The sequence below is a fragment of the Watersipora subatra genome, chromosome 4 (assembly GCF_963576615.1).
Source record: "Watersipora subatra chromosome 4, tzWatSuba1.1, whole genome shotgun sequence".
NCBI classification, from domain to species: Eukaryota; Metazoa; Bryozoa; class Gymnolaemata; order Cheilostomatida; family Watersiporidae; genus Watersipora; species Watersipora subatra.
Genome location: NC_088711.1, coordinates 2,628,722 through 2,644,484, shown reverse-complemented (window position 1 = coordinate 2,644,484; position 15,763 = coordinate 2,628,722). Strand labels below are relative to the sequence as shown.

The 15,763-nt window shown below is 38.7% G+C and overlaps 1 protein-coding gene across 1 annotated transcript in view; it reads left to right on the top strand.

Moving 5' to 3' along the window:
* The window catches only part of LOC137394706 (Golgi-specific brefeldin A-resistance guanine nucleotide exchange factor 1-like), a 56,518-nt gene that overhangs the window by 9,860 nt on the left and 30,895 nt on the right, over positions 1–15,763 (top strand). The window contains exons 8-18 of the mRNA XM_068081475.1: positions 561–753; positions 1,982–2,133; positions 2,732–2,800; positions 3,878–3,944; positions 5,648–5,862; positions 6,565–6,663; positions 6,797–6,991; positions 7,355–7,472; positions 7,669–7,808; positions 9,370–9,566; positions 10,473–10,722. Coding sequence (XP_067937576.1) covers positions 561–753; positions 1,982–2,133; positions 2,732–2,800; positions 3,878–3,944; positions 5,648–5,862; positions 6,565–6,663; positions 6,797–6,991; positions 7,355–7,472; positions 7,669–7,808; positions 9,370–9,566; positions 10,473–10,722 — 1,695 coding nt within the window. The remainder of the gene's footprint in view (positions 1–560; positions 754–1,981; positions 2,134–2,731; positions 2,801–3,877; positions 3,945–5,647; positions 5,863–6,564; positions 6,664–6,796; positions 6,992–7,354; positions 7,473–7,668; positions 7,809–9,369; positions 9,567–10,472; positions 10,723–15,763) is intronic.

The following is a 15,763-nucleotide window of genomic DNA, read 5'->3' as shown; positions in this document are numbered from 1 at the left end:
CATTTTTCTACAATAGTATTTGATATATTGTCACATAAAGACAGTTCAGCGGTAGTCACAAACTTTTATGACCGTTAAATTTGTAAGAAAGCATAACTCCAAATTTTATTAACCATTGTTCCTCTCGTGTATCACATTATGGTTAGTTGTGATAAGGATAGTATTGTATTTTGTCAAACTTCATTACTGTTATCTAGTATTAAAACACAACACAGTTCTCATAATTCAGGTTCCTATTTTTTAACTAGGTGTATTTTAGGTGCACGCTGTTCCCTACTCCAACCTTTTTATCTGTTTCTTTTTTGGTCAGCTGTTTTGTTTTTTACATGCTTACTGCTCGCGACACTCTACCTTGACCTGTGCGTCTTTGTGCCACATGTTAGCGAGTCGGTAGAGTTCTGCAGAATGATCATCTGTAGCAGCTTTGCTTTATTTAGGCACGTGCTGTGGAAATTCCATTCCTAACCATCCTACTTGAGCTCTCAAGTCATCGCTCTTCCAAACTAAGATTGGAAGTTTGACTGAAACTTTAAACTATTTTCAACTAAAAATTATTTTAGTTGAAAATGCGAGCTGGTGGCATGGAGAAATCGAGAAAAAAGATGCGACCATTCGAGTTTAAGACACCTGAAACTAGTCATGTGACCCAAGAACCGGCACCGAATGACGGTGCAGAGGTACCACTTTGTCCGTCTTCAGAGACTTCTTCAGAAGACCGACTGGTAGCTGCACCAAAACCTTCTGATGATGAGGGTTGGTTATGTATCTATGTACATAATGTACATAGTTGATGGAGCTTGTTGATGATATAACTGCTCTTTTGTATTAATTGTACAGTGGACCCTCAAGATACGATTTTAATTTATTCCAGAGTTGGCATCGTATGGTAAAAAAATTGTATGGAAGGGTATAGAAACTATAGTAATTATATAATGCAAACATCCCCTGGTAAAAATAATCAACATTTTATACGACTACTGTACATATTAAAAATTAGTAACAATATAGTATGTTAACCCTAGTAACTATAGTTACCTACAGTAACTTTAGTATATTTAGTGAATTTATTGGTTATGATCTGCATTAAAATGTAACGTTGCAATGTGCTATGTGCTGTACTACGTACCGTAAAAATTTCTTACCTTCGAGACAGATGTACGTATAACATAAACTTTGAATTAACTTTAAATAAGTTTAGCTTACTAAACACACACACTTAAAGCTAAGTTTTAGTATGTATTTTTTAACAATATCATTGAATTTCAACTTATTATCACGAAGATTTTATTACGTACCAGTCTCTGTCTTCAAGTCTCTGTCTTCGTTTTCACTATAATTTTTAGCCGCACTGATTAAAACCTGTTTCAACCTGATTCGCCAAAAAAGCCCGAGTGATGCTGTTCTTGAAAATGTTCTGTTTTATACGTAATGAATTTTTGTTGGCAGGCTAAGAGAAATTGTTTGACCTCTGATTTTCTGTTTGAAGGGTTTGCAGCTTCAATGTTTCTACTGGTTTTAAAGGGAAAATATTACCGTCTTTTACACAGGAAATGCTGAACTGCGAAAAATCGGTCATCATGTTTCTTTCAAACGTCATAAAAATGTTTTCGGCGAACAACATTTCGGCGTCTTTGTTATTTTGACGCCCGTAATAAGCACACCGACTGCCAAATTTGGACTCGGGCGAAAATTTTGTTGAATTCCTATGTTGAAATAAGATTAGTATGTCAAAGTGAAATAATTATCATGTTTCACTTCGTAAGGTGAAAAAAATCGTATATCAGGGTAATCATATCTTGAGGGTGCACTGTACTAAATGAATATGGCTTGCAGGAATTTTCAACATTGGTCTGTAATTTTGTTACATGTAGGTTGTTTATAGCAGCACGACTCCTCTTTGCAGCTAGTTACAGGTTATTTTCTTGTGACATCTACATGTTACAACTGACTTCAAATTCTCCTAATTTGGTGGATAATGTAGGGTCTACAATGGCGAGTGAGACTACACAAGAGACATCTAGCGGCTCACCAGACCCACAAGATAGTTCCAAGTCTGAGAGGCTTGAAGAGGGAGGGACTGGCGTGGAAGAGTCCATCAGTCCTCACATGGTTGACATACATGAAGGTCTACCTGTAAGTACTCATACCTCTCACTCAATTTACTTACTCTTCCTTTTTTCCTTCCTTTTCTCTCTTCTACTTCTTTTTTTCTTCCTCTTTTTTCCCCCTTTTTTGTTTATTCTCTTCTCAATTTGCCTTCTATTCGATCTTCCCTGTCCTCATTACCCCTTTAGCAACATAGAAGCACTCAAGATCAACTGGTTCACAACAATGTTATTAAAAATGCAACGCTCGGGAGAAGCCACCAGCTTGTTGAAGTGCCCCCTGTATTCTCCATAGGGTGTCATCTACATCTACTAATGTTTTATGTAGCACACATTTGTTATTGTTGAAAATGTCTTTTATGTCCAAGTTGGCGATGGATAACTGTGGGTAGTGCGTCAAATATTTACTGGTAGATCTCTTTGTAGGAAGTGAGACACTTACATTTACTTGTAGATCTCTTTGTAGGAAGTGAGACACTTACATTTACTTGTAGATCTCTTTGTAGGAAATGAGACACTCACATTTACTTGTAGATCTCTTTGTAGGAAGTGAGACACTTACATTTACTTGTAGATCTCTTTGTAGGAAATGAGACACTCACATTTACTTGTAGATCTCTTTGTAGGAAGTGAGACACAACAGTCAGGTTGATCTGAATGCTGAAGATGTAGAGACATCATCGCTAAGTACAACGGTCTGTACTCAGTTGCAAAAACCGTAAAATGGTTATATATATGTAGATCTAGGATGGTGACCATGCAGGATATTTGCCCTCCATATTCATGTGTCTTTGAACTCATTTAAAAATATCACTTTAGCAAATTTGAGACACTATGAAAATTTACAAAGTTAATGCTAATAACACCTATAATAATATTGTACAATTAAATTGTGGTGATAGATAAAGAAACTAACAGTACTATTCACATTTTGAATGTTTTGTCAGTAATTTTGAGCTCATCTTTCTGTTGGTCAGCATCATTGACACGCTTAACATGCATTTAAAAGGGGTTTGACCTGCTCCTGTCAATCTGATTGCAATCAAGCATTGAAGTAAAATCTACATGGACGGCAAATAGTATTAAAGATCGGTTCTTCCTTTTAAACATTCTGCAAGGTCATATAGCACACCTAGTTATTCGTCTGGTGTTGAGGATGTACTATGAGCTATTTAAAATGTATGTTCTTTTGGTGTCACTAGGTACTGCACGTGACACTAGGTACTGGACGAGACACTAAGTACTGCATGTTACACTAGGTACTGGATGTGACACTAGGAGATGGATGTGACACTAGGTACTGGATGTGACACTAAGCAATGGACGTGACACTAGGTACTAGACGTAACACTAGGTACCAGACGTGACACTAGGTACTAGACATGACACTAGATACTGGATGTGACACTAGATGCTGGATGTGACACTAGATACTGGATGTGACACTAGATACTAGATGTAACACTAGATACTGGATGTGACACTAGATACTGGATGTGACACTAGATACTGGATGTGACACTAGGTACTGGATGTGACACTAGGTACAAGATGTTACACTAGGTACTGGATGTTACACTTGGTAGTAGGTGTGACACTTGGTACTGAATTCCAAAAATATCTGGCTTTTTGTCTCAGCTCACCAGATCAAAATTAGGTGTGACGCAATCCCTGGTTCATAGCTGCTCAGTATATCTTACGTATATAGATGAATTGAAACTCAATTTAATATGATTGATGTGTATTATTCTGTGTTTAGTTTCTCTTACCAGGGTGATGATGAAGAAACCTTAGATTTTATCAACCCAAAGGGTGTCAGATTCATACCTAAAAAGGAAGGTGAGTTCATCTGACGAAAGGCGGTAGCCATGGTTACGAGCGATCGGTTTAACACGCTAGACACATGGACAACATAGCTGAAGCATTGCATAGACATCTGTTGTGGCTAGACATACACGGCACTAAATGACCTGGTTCATTGACAAATAGACTAACTTATGAGAATTTTTAATTAGTGTGTCGTGACACCTGAATCTTTCACCAAAACATCTGACACGCGACAGCTGAATAATTAATTTCCTCAAGGGATTAGTGCACAGCTCAATAAAGAGGTTTCATTTCAATTTACACAAATGGTGGTGCCAGCGCAGCGCTTGATAAAACTAAGGAGACACTAACTAAACATTGATACTTATCTTTTGATTCAATGGAAGAGAAAATCAGACCTACATCTGACATCACATTACACTGTCATGTAAGATACCAACATGCAGCGTCATGGGAATATTCTGTTTTTTGACTGTTTAACTGTGTTGATCGAGATTGAACATGATGATGACATAGGTGTGAGTGAAGGCTGCATCAGAATTGGCATGGCCAGTTTTTTGAGTAGTTTTTGTGGACAGTCGAGTGATTGATTATCTGTTACGGTTAATCAATACACAACTTGTGACAATGATATTGTTTGTGCAGCTCAAGGAAAACATTACACGTTGACGATGATGTTCAACTAACTACAAAAAGAAGAATTAGGGATCATGATATGATATAAACCAAAAAAACCTTTGGTTACGCAAACTTAATCAGCAAAAGGATTGTTAGAACAATTTTGGTGCTTTTAATTGACGCGAATGGCCTTGACATATTTCTTACAGATCATAAGAACTTCTCTGATCATCCACTAATATTTGATAGTGGATGATCTATCAGCCTTGAAAGTGGATGACAAATAAAATAGTATGTGCTAAAATGTATAAAATGGAGTCGGACTATGTTTATGTGTAATCCACTCTTTCGATCAGTCACATATGTATCAGTTTTTTTTTTCTACCAGTGTAGACCAACATATTTGCTTACACATGTCACGTTGTACAGCTATCGAAGATAGGTAGGCAATGCGTATGCTACTCAAATGCCATATTTCATTGGTGTGTGTATCCAGAGCCTTAGGTTTACCATATGGTGCTAGTGATTTGCAAGACTTAGATGAAAGTCAGTCAGAAATATCCACAATCGCAGTGTTAATTTTAGTGGTTGCTAAATTGTAACTTTTGCGCGCTTATACACTGTTTCCGCAATGCAGATTAGGTGGATTTGGAGTTGTGCACACATTGAGTTACCGTGTGGTGTTTTAATGGACTCTTGCTTGATGTGGATTACGGGGTTGCTTTGTTAAAAGGAATGATTTCTACGCCAGAGGTCGCTTGTGGCACATTTAGAACTGGTCAAATCGAAATAAGAATGACTGAAATGTGAAAAATGTTAAACTGGAATAGCCTGCTGGTATTTTTTACACATCATTCGCAAGTGCCTTTCCATCATTCGCAATCATGAAATATTTGACAAAGATTTGTGAGTCACAAAACTCGCGTAACTTGCGGATTTTGTCGTTCTCATCTTGTGGATGATCTTTGGATTAACGCAAACTTGCTGAGTAACCGCGTCATAGAGACACAGTGATTATTGTTCTTAAATCACAGGTTGCCACACCTCCCTCTAATTCTCCCTATCACGTCTAATGTTGATTTATGTTTCCCCTGCAGGACCTGTTGTGCCATATGGACTGCCCGCCATACGGGAGCTCTTCAGGTTTCTCATATCTATAATGAACCCGAGCGATAGACAGAATAGTGATGAGATGTCCCAGATGGGGATATATTTGCTGACAATTGCCCTTGAGACTTCTGTTGATCACCTGCCCAAATATGCCTCACTTATGGCACTAGTCAAGGATGATCTCTGTTTCAATCTATTCAGGGTTAGTACTTCCACTCAGTGGTTGCTTATTTCTCTTACTCTCGGCTGCCTATGCGTGCTCCCGTGTGCCAGGGTGCTGCCAAGGAAATTGCAAAGATAAATCGAACTAACAAGTTTTAACATTAATATTACTCAGCTTGTAAGGAAAGGACATTCTACTACTAATCTATCTACTATATATAAATCTCAATGTCCGTTGTTTGGTCTGTCCGGTTATAGCCATTAAAATTTAGGAATGAAATATTCACTTAGCGCTGGATTTGATCTCAGAACCTCCTGTTCCTCAGGCAATTATCTCACCAATTAAGCTACGCTATTCATTAAACCTTATAAGTCGTTATTTCGTTTAAAATACGCGCTAAATCTTGCTCTCACGGCTCTTGTTAGTAAGTTTAGCAGTACGGATAGTAGCGTACTCAAATTAGTCATTGGCAATGTGCCAGGCTAATGGCAAGTAGCATGCAACTACATTACCTGTCACTGTTTATAAGCTGATTTTTACTATCTGTGCAACGCCAGGTGTTCGGCTAGTTGCGTATACATGTACATGCTAGTTGATATTTTGTAGTTGTCTTCACTCCCTGTATTTAGAGTAGGGGGACATAAATCATGACAATAACTAGACCATGGCAGTTTAAACCATTGTTGCAATTACTCAAATATAGCTTACCACTGCACTTTTGAATGTCATTTTATGTTACAGAGACTGGAAACAGACAAAGTGTCTGTGTTTTCTGCAGCAATGAGGGCTTGCTTCCTGTTATTTGAATCTCTTCGATGTCATCTAAAGTTTCAACTGGAGGTCAGTTATTTATGTCTGCTACTAATAAATGAGCCCACAGGCAGCGAGGCTGTCTGAAGGTGTTGTAACTGAGGCGTATATATGTGGGGCATGTGCTAGAAATGAAAGAACTTCCCTTCTTGTGTCTGTGCAGATGTACCTGAGTCGGCTGATGGAGCTAATAGTATCAGACAACCAGAGGGTGACTTATGATGTCAAGGAGATCGCCCTACAAGGTATTGTTCAGCTCTGGAGGATTCCAGGGCTAGTCACCGAGCTCTACCTCAACTATGACTGTGATGTGCACTGCACCAACCTCTTTGAAGACATAACCAAACTTCTTTCTAAGGTTTGCTGATATACTGTATATAGTTGAAATCTACAGTCTACAGTTCTATGATTGGCTGGTGTATTCCAGGATTGTCTATTGAACGATATGATTTAAAGTGATTTTTTCTCTTTCAATATTATAATATTTTTTATGTCTAATGCTGATTCTTCGCTTATTATTCCATTCGCATTATTATTTGCATTCCTATTGAACAAAATCTGTTAACATATCGGTTTTTATAGCACATTTTCTTGTGTCTCTTGTGTGCTATCAGTTACAACTCTTAAGGCCTGTAAGTAATCCCCCCCCCCTCTCGACTCTCTGCTCAGCTGTCTAGAGAGGTATATTTTGAGGGCTGATTGAAGATCTTCTGTATTGCAGAATGCTTTCCCAGTTACGGGTTTGTTCAGCACACATGTTCTCTCACTTGATGCCCTTTTGACAGTTCTTGAGTCAGTCGAAGACCACTGTCACTCGAGGATAATGGCTGCTAAGACCGGTAAGTGATATCACTGTTGTTCCTTATGATCTTGTATGTTGTGAGATTCATAAAACACTTGTAGGTGGTCAAGGACTGTAACTCTTTGAATTGTGAAGCTTTTGAACTCTTCTGCACTGTTGGTAATGTTAGTGAAAAGTTTTTTCCAGTCTGGTTGTGTTCTGCTAATCAAGAGCTATATACATAACATATCTAGCCGAGGATGCTGATAAGAAACCTGGCATCGTGATTGGTCAATGGAGAAAGCCTAAGATTAAACCAAATAGAATGGTTGATCATTCAGCGAGTGACATCCCTCCTCTTGAGATCCTGCACGGCAGGAAACAACAAAAACAGGTAATTAACCGAATGTAGCAGTTAATTCTACATGCATTCTTTTATGGCCAGTTTCAAATCATGCCCGAACTAGCTTGACTTCATCCTTCAGATCTGTTTGAACATGGGGCTAGCAGTCAACCTTAGTCAATCTATGACACACCTGATGTAATCGCTGACTATCGCTGACACCTCAACTCTCTCTCACTCTCACTTGCTCAACTCTCTCACTCTCACCTACTCAACTATCTCACTCTCGCCTGCTCAACTCTCTCACTCTCACCTACTCAACTTTCTCACTCTCACCTGATCAACTCTCTCACTTTCACCTACTCAACTCTCTCACTCTCCCCTGCTCAACTCTCTCACTCTCACCTACTCAACTCTCTCACCTACTCAACTCTCTCACTCTCACCTGCTCAACTCTCTCACTCTCACCTGCTCAACTCCCTCCCTCTCACCTGCTCAATTCTCTCACCTCCTCAACTCTCTCTCTCTCACCTGATCAACTCTCTCACTCTCACCTGCTCAACTCCCTCCCTCTCACCTGCTCAATTCTCTCACTCTCACCTCCTCAACTCTCTTTCTCTCACCTACTCAACTCTCTCACTCTCACCTGATCAACTCTCTCACTTTCACCTACTCAACTCTCTCACTCTCACCTGCTCAACTCTCTCACTCTCACCTACTCAACTCTCTCACTCTCACCTCCTCAACTCTCTCTCTCTCACCTGATCAACTCTCTCACTTTCACCTACTCAACTCTCTCACTCTCACCTGCTCAACTCTCTCACTCTCACCTGCTCAACTCTCTCACTCTCACCTGCTCAACTCTCTCACTCTCACCTACTCAACTCTCTCACTCTCACCTCCTCAACTCTCTCTCTCACCCCTGCTCAACTCTCTCACTCTCACCTGATCAACTCTCTCACTTTCACCTACTCAACTCTCTCACTCTCACCTGCTCAACTCTCTCACGCTCACCTACTCAACTCTCTCACTCTCACCTCATCAACTCTCTTTCTCTCACCTACTCAACTGTCTCACTCTCACCTGATCAACTCTCTCACTTCCACCTACTCAACTCTCTCACTCTCACCTGCTCAACTCTCTCACTCTCACCTACTCAACTCTCTCACTCTCACCTCCTCAACTCTCTCTCACCTGATCAACTCTCTCACTTTCACCTACTCAACTCTCTCACTCTCACCTGATCAACTCTCTCACTTCCACCTCCTCAACTCTCTCTCTCTCACCTGCTCAACTCTCTCACTCTCACCTACTCAACTCTCTCACTCTCACCTGCTCAACTCTCTCACTCTCACCTGCTCAACTCTCTCACTCTCACCTGCTCAACTCTCTCACTCTCACCTCCTCAACTCTCTCACTCTCACCTACTCAACTCTCTCACTCTCACCTACTCAACTCTCTCACTCTCACCTGCTCAACTCTCTCACCTACTCAACTCTCTCACTCTCACCTGCTCAATTCTCTCACTCTCACCTGCTCAATTCTCTCACTAACATTTGTTTTTTCCAGAAGCTTCTCAGGCTGGTCTTGAGGCTATCATTTACTTCTGCAGGTTTACAGTCAAGCAGTTGAGCAGTTCAACCAGAAGCCCAAGCTGGGCATTGCATACCTGCAGGAGCAAGGCTATCTTGATAAGTCTAATGATTCCATTGTGGCATTTCTCAAAGAGACGCCTCGCTTGAACAAAATGCTCATAGGGGAATACATAAGCAGGAAAGACAACCCTGAGCTGACAGATGCCTACATGAGGTAAACAGTATACACTAACAAATGAAGGCAGTTTTAACCAAACACTGCTCTATGGCTTGAGTTTAAATGTTTTCCTGTCCGACTATTGATTGCTTGACAGCTGGTTGGGACAAAGATTGGAGTTCAGCTTATAACACCCTGGTCCTGTTACTCTACAGCATATCACAGACGTCAAAAGTTATGCAGGATGCTTTACCTGAAGTTTTTTAGAACCTTTTTATATGCTTTGCTGTTGATGTTCGCAAAAATGTAAAGTATAAATTGGAAATTCTTTGTTTGTAGTTTATCCTTCCCAGTTTGAGGGCTGGAGTATTTGTAAAACAAAGGTTCTTTTAATTGTACTATCTTAGTTTTTTTAAATTTTGCTTTCTGTAATTTATTTGAAGGACTGTTTGCGTTAAAGATTTTCACACGATTTTATTTAGGCGTTGCTAGTTAGCATGGCTAAGACCAGAATGTGTGAGCTTTTGACTACATGATGCCTACTACATGGTTTCATATACTCTGTAACTGTATTCATATACTCTGTAACCGTATTCATATACTCTGTAACCGTATTCATATACTCTGTAACCGTATTCATATACTCTGTAACCGTATTCATATACTCTGTAACCGTATTCATATACTCTGTAACCGTATTCATATACTCTGTAACCGTATTCATATACTCTGTAACCGTATTCATATACTCTGTAACCGTATTCATATACTCTGTAACCGTATTCATATACTCTGTAACCGTATTCATATACTCTGTAACCGTATTCATATACTCTGTAACCGTATTCATATACTCTGTAACCGTATTCATATACTCTGTAACCGTATTCATATACTCTGTAACTGTATTCATATACTCTGTAACTGTATTCATATACTCTGCGAATTCTCTTTCATATTCAGGTCATTTGATGTTATGGGAAAGCGATTGGATGAAGCGCTGCGCATGTTGCTGGAGACTTTCAGACTACCAGGGGAGTCACCTGTCATAGAGTTTCTCATGGAACATTTCTCAGGCTATTGGTTCGAAACGAATGATGCACCCTTCGCCAATTCTGATGCAGCCTTCACCCTCACCTATGCCATCATCATGCTCAATGTCGACCAACACAGTCAAACAGCCAAAAAACAGAATATTCCTATGACACTGCAGGTTGGTACCTTACAGAACAGTGTAATGTGAAGTCAGGAGATAAGTATAGATGTATAGTTGTTGTCTCCTTAATTTTATCATGCTTTGACGTTGCCCGACCAATTGTGTAAATTGAAAGGGAACCTCTTTATTGATCTGTCTCTGCTGCTTAAGCAGTTGATCTTACACTGGGTATGGAACGTAAAGTCTATTATATGCTCCCATCTATCTGAATGAATTGACACGTCTATTGTTCTTTATGTCATTGGGGGTCATAAGTGTGGTTAAGTACTCATCAATTAAGATGCATGTAGCAATTGTATAATTCTGGTGCTGCTACACCTCCCTTTACGTACCTACACATTATCTCTTTTCTCATCCATGTGTATTTGTAATTCGTAATTCTAAATAATGTATATTAGGCTTCACAAGTACAAAGCCTACAGGGGTAGAATACTCCTAAACCTTAGCTAAGGCAAAGTCAGCGGTCTAGTTCAGTTCTTAATCACCTTGCGGTGTTGGTTTCTTTGTTTCTTAGTACTTGTTTGCATGTGCCATATCAGCTAATATGCAAGTACCAGTGCCATTGTCCGCGTTCACTAATCACACGAGACTAGCTTGACGATCTCATCATACAGTAGCATAAGTTCTAAAAGGTCTTTTCATCGATCTCTATTCTATTTTCACTATTCATGTCTGGTTTTGCTTTATCTCAACTGTCACTGCCGGGTCAACGCTACAAGGAACTTGGCTTCTAATCTAAAGAAATATCTTGTGCCACCACTTCATGCCTTCATCGCTATCTAATAAATAATATCTCGTAAAATTACTTTGAATAAAACAGACAAATAAAACAGACTTGTAGACAAAATGAGTGTTTGGAAGATTAAAATAGGAGCTAAAATAAACAATATACAAAAACAATGGTGCTGCAATACTTTAGTGCTGCAATACTTTAGTTCTGCAATACTTTAGTGCTGCAATATTTTAGTGCTGCAATACTTTAGTGCTGCAATACTTTAGTGCTGCAATACTTTAGTGCTGCAATACTTTAGTGCTGCAATACTTTAGTGCTGCAATACTTTAGTAATATGTGAGACGGGTAGAAAAATGACTGTCATTTTAGGTAGCAAAAGTTTTTGCTTCAAGTCGTAATAATGCTGGATGCGCTTGTATTGTGCAGAGCAGGACACAGCGTTTTAAAATGAAACAAATTTTTTTTCAGCTGTTTCATTTATTGGGAAGGTAGTGATAGTTAGCTGCAATTGTAACAAATTGTGGAATAATTGCCATTTTTAAGTTCACCTTGATGTTATGTAAAACTTTTCAAATTATTAATTTGGATGCATCTTTTTGAAGGTGAAGCAATTCCAAAGGTTAGACCTTTTCACTAATTTGAACCCATGCTGTTGCTGTTCATAAGGAATAGCTAACTTAACACCAGAAACGTTGATAGCTAGTTCAGTGTCAGATGACAACCTCACTCCTATATCCCTGCTGCTGCTATATATCCTATGTAAGGCATGGCTCCCAACTCAGCAATCTACTATGGCATGTGTCACTATTGATATTCTGTTATTCAGTCAGAGGAGATAGTAGAGAGCACTTTTAAGTTATAATAAATATTTATATTGTTATTTTGTATGCGGCCGTACAAAGGGGCTATTTAGAAGCCAAATTTGCGCTTGTAAATTGAATGACTGGCTGGACACAAACCATCATCTGTTTAAAATCAATATTAGTCTCTATAATGTATACTTGGCTTTAGACCTCGGGCTTACGGAGCACTGCTACACAGGAGAGCATTGACTGTCACATTCAGTAATCTTGTTTTATCAGACTATCACCTTTAGCTTTAGCCACAGTCTGACTTTCATAGCTCCATCACTGTAGAGATGGAGGGGCTATGGTAGAGGAGCCCCTCCATATCACTGTAGAGATGGATGGGCTATGGTAGAGGAGCCCCTCCATCACTGTAGAGATGGAGGGACTATGGTAGAGGAGCCCCTCCATAACTGTAGAGATGGAGGGGCTATGGTAGAGGAGCCCCTCCATCACTGTAGAGATGGATGGGCTATGGTAGAGGATGTTTTGGCTGTGATTAATAGTGGTACATACGTGTTCTTACCTATATTCAAGTGTACAAGTCATATCGTACTCTTGATAAAAATTAACATTGAAACTTTCTTGTTCTTATATTAGCAAAGGAAGAAAGTGTAATAAGTGATTATACAAGTTCAATAAGTTTGACAGTTTGTCCTTGACCCTTAACAGAGAATTTTTGTCAATAAAGCAATAAAAACTCAGTGAGAAGCCTTGATGGATACTTGGATTTGCTTCCTCTTTCTTTGTGTCATATAGTTGAAATATACCGATAGGCACCTCCTTTTGCTCTTATACTGCAAAAGAAGGTGGCTATCGGTATATCAACTAGTATCAACTGACTATCGGTATATCAACTAGTATCAACTGACTACCGGTATATCAACTAGTGTCAACTGACTATCGGTATATCAACTAGTATCAACTGACTATCGGTATATCAACTAGTATCAACTGACTATCGGTATATCAACTAGTATCAACTGACTATCGGTATATCAACTAGTATCAACTGACTATCGGTATATCAACTAGTATCAACTGACTATCGGTGTATCAACTAGTATCAACTGACTATCGGTGTATCAACTAGTATCAACTGACTATCGGTGTATCAACTAGTATCAGCTGACTATCGGTATATCAACTAGTATCAACTGACTATCGGTATATCAACTAGTATCAACTGACTATCGGTATATCAACTAGTATCAACTGACTATCGGTATATCAACTAGTATCAACTGACTATCGGTATATCAACTAGTATCAACTGACTATCGGTATATCAACTAGTATCAACTGACTATCGGTATATCAACTAGTATCAACTGACTATCGGTGTATCAACTAGTATCAACTGACTATCGGTATATCAACTAGTATCAACTGACTATCGGTATATCAACTAGTATCAACTGACTATCGGTATATCAACTAGTATCAACTGACTATCGGTATATCAACTAGTATCAACTGACTATCGGTGTATCAACTAGTATCAACTGACTATCGGTATATCAACTAGTATCAACTGACTATCGGTATATCAACTAGTATCAACTGACTATCGGTATATCAACTAGTATCAACTGACTATCGGTATATCAACTAGTATCAACTGACTATCGGTATATCAACTAGTATCAACTGACTATCGGTATATCAACTAGTATCAACTGACTATCGGTATATCAACTAGTATCAACTGACTATCGGTGTATCAACTAGTATCAACTGACTATCGGTATATCAACTAGTATCAACTGACTATCGGTATATCAACTAGTATCAACTGACTATCGGTATATCAACTAGTATCAACTGACTATCGGTATATCAACTAGTATCAACTGACTATCGGTATATCAACTAGTATCAACTGACTATCGGTATATCAACTAGTGTCAACTGACTATCGGTATATCAACTAGTATCAACTGACTATCGGTATATCAACTAGTATCAACTGACTATCGGTGTATCAACTAGTATCAACTGACTATTGGTATATCAACTAGTATCAACTGACTATCGGTGTATCAACTAGTATCAACTGACTATCGGTGTATCAACTAGTATCAACTGACTATCGGTGTATCAACTAGTATCAACTGACTATCGGTGTATCAACTAGTATCAACTGACTATCGGTATATCAACTAGTATCAACTGACTATCGGTATATCAACTAGTATCAACTGACTATCGGTATATCAACTAGTATCAACTGACTATCGGTATATCAACTAGTATCAACTGACTATCGGTATATCAACTAGTATCAACTGACTATCGGTATATCAACTAGTATCAACTGACTATCGGTATATCAACTAGTATCAACTGACTATCGGTATATCAACTAGTATCAACTGACTATCGGTATATCAACTAGTATCAACTGACTATCGGTATATCAACTAGTATCAACTGGCTATCGGTATATCAACTAGTATCAACTGACTATCGGTATATCAACTAGTATCAACTGACTATCGGTGTATCAACTAGTATCAACTGACTATCGGTATATCAACTAGTATCAACTGACTATCGGTATATCAACTAGTGTCAACTGACTATCGGTATATCAACTAGTATCAACTGACTATCGGTATATCAACTAGTATCAACTGACTATCGGTATATCAACTAGTGTCAACTGACTATCGGTATATCAACTAGTATCAACTGACTATCGGTATATCAACTAGTATCAACTGACTATCGGTGTATCAACTAGCATCAACTGACTATCGGTATAACAACTAGTATCAACTGACTATCGGTGTATCAACTAGTATCAACTGACTATCGGTGTATCAACTAGTATCAACTGACTATCGGTGTATCAACTAGTATCAACTGACTATCGGTGTATCAACTAGTATCAACTGACTATCGGTATATCAACTAGTATCAACTGACTATCGGTATATCAACTAGTATCAACTGACTATCGGTATATCAACTAGTATCAACTGACTATCGGTATATCAACTAGTATCAACTGACTATCGGTGTATCAACTAGTATCAACTGACTATCGGTATATCAACTAGTATCAACTGACTATCGGTATATCAACTAGTATCAACTGACTATCGGTATATCAACTAGTATCAACTGACTATCGGTATATCAACTAGTATCAACTGACTATCGGTATATCAACTAGTATCAACTGACTATCGGTATATCAACTAGTATCAACTGGCTATCGGTATATCAACTAGTATCAACTGACTATCGGTATATCAACTAGTATCAACTGACTATCGGTATATCAACTAGTATCAACTGACTATCGGTATATCAACTAGTATCAACTGACTATCGGTATATCAACTAGTATCAACTGACTATCGGTATATCAACTAGTATCAACTGACTATCGGTATATCAACTAGTATCAACTGACTATCGGTATATCAACTAGTATCAACTGACTATCGGT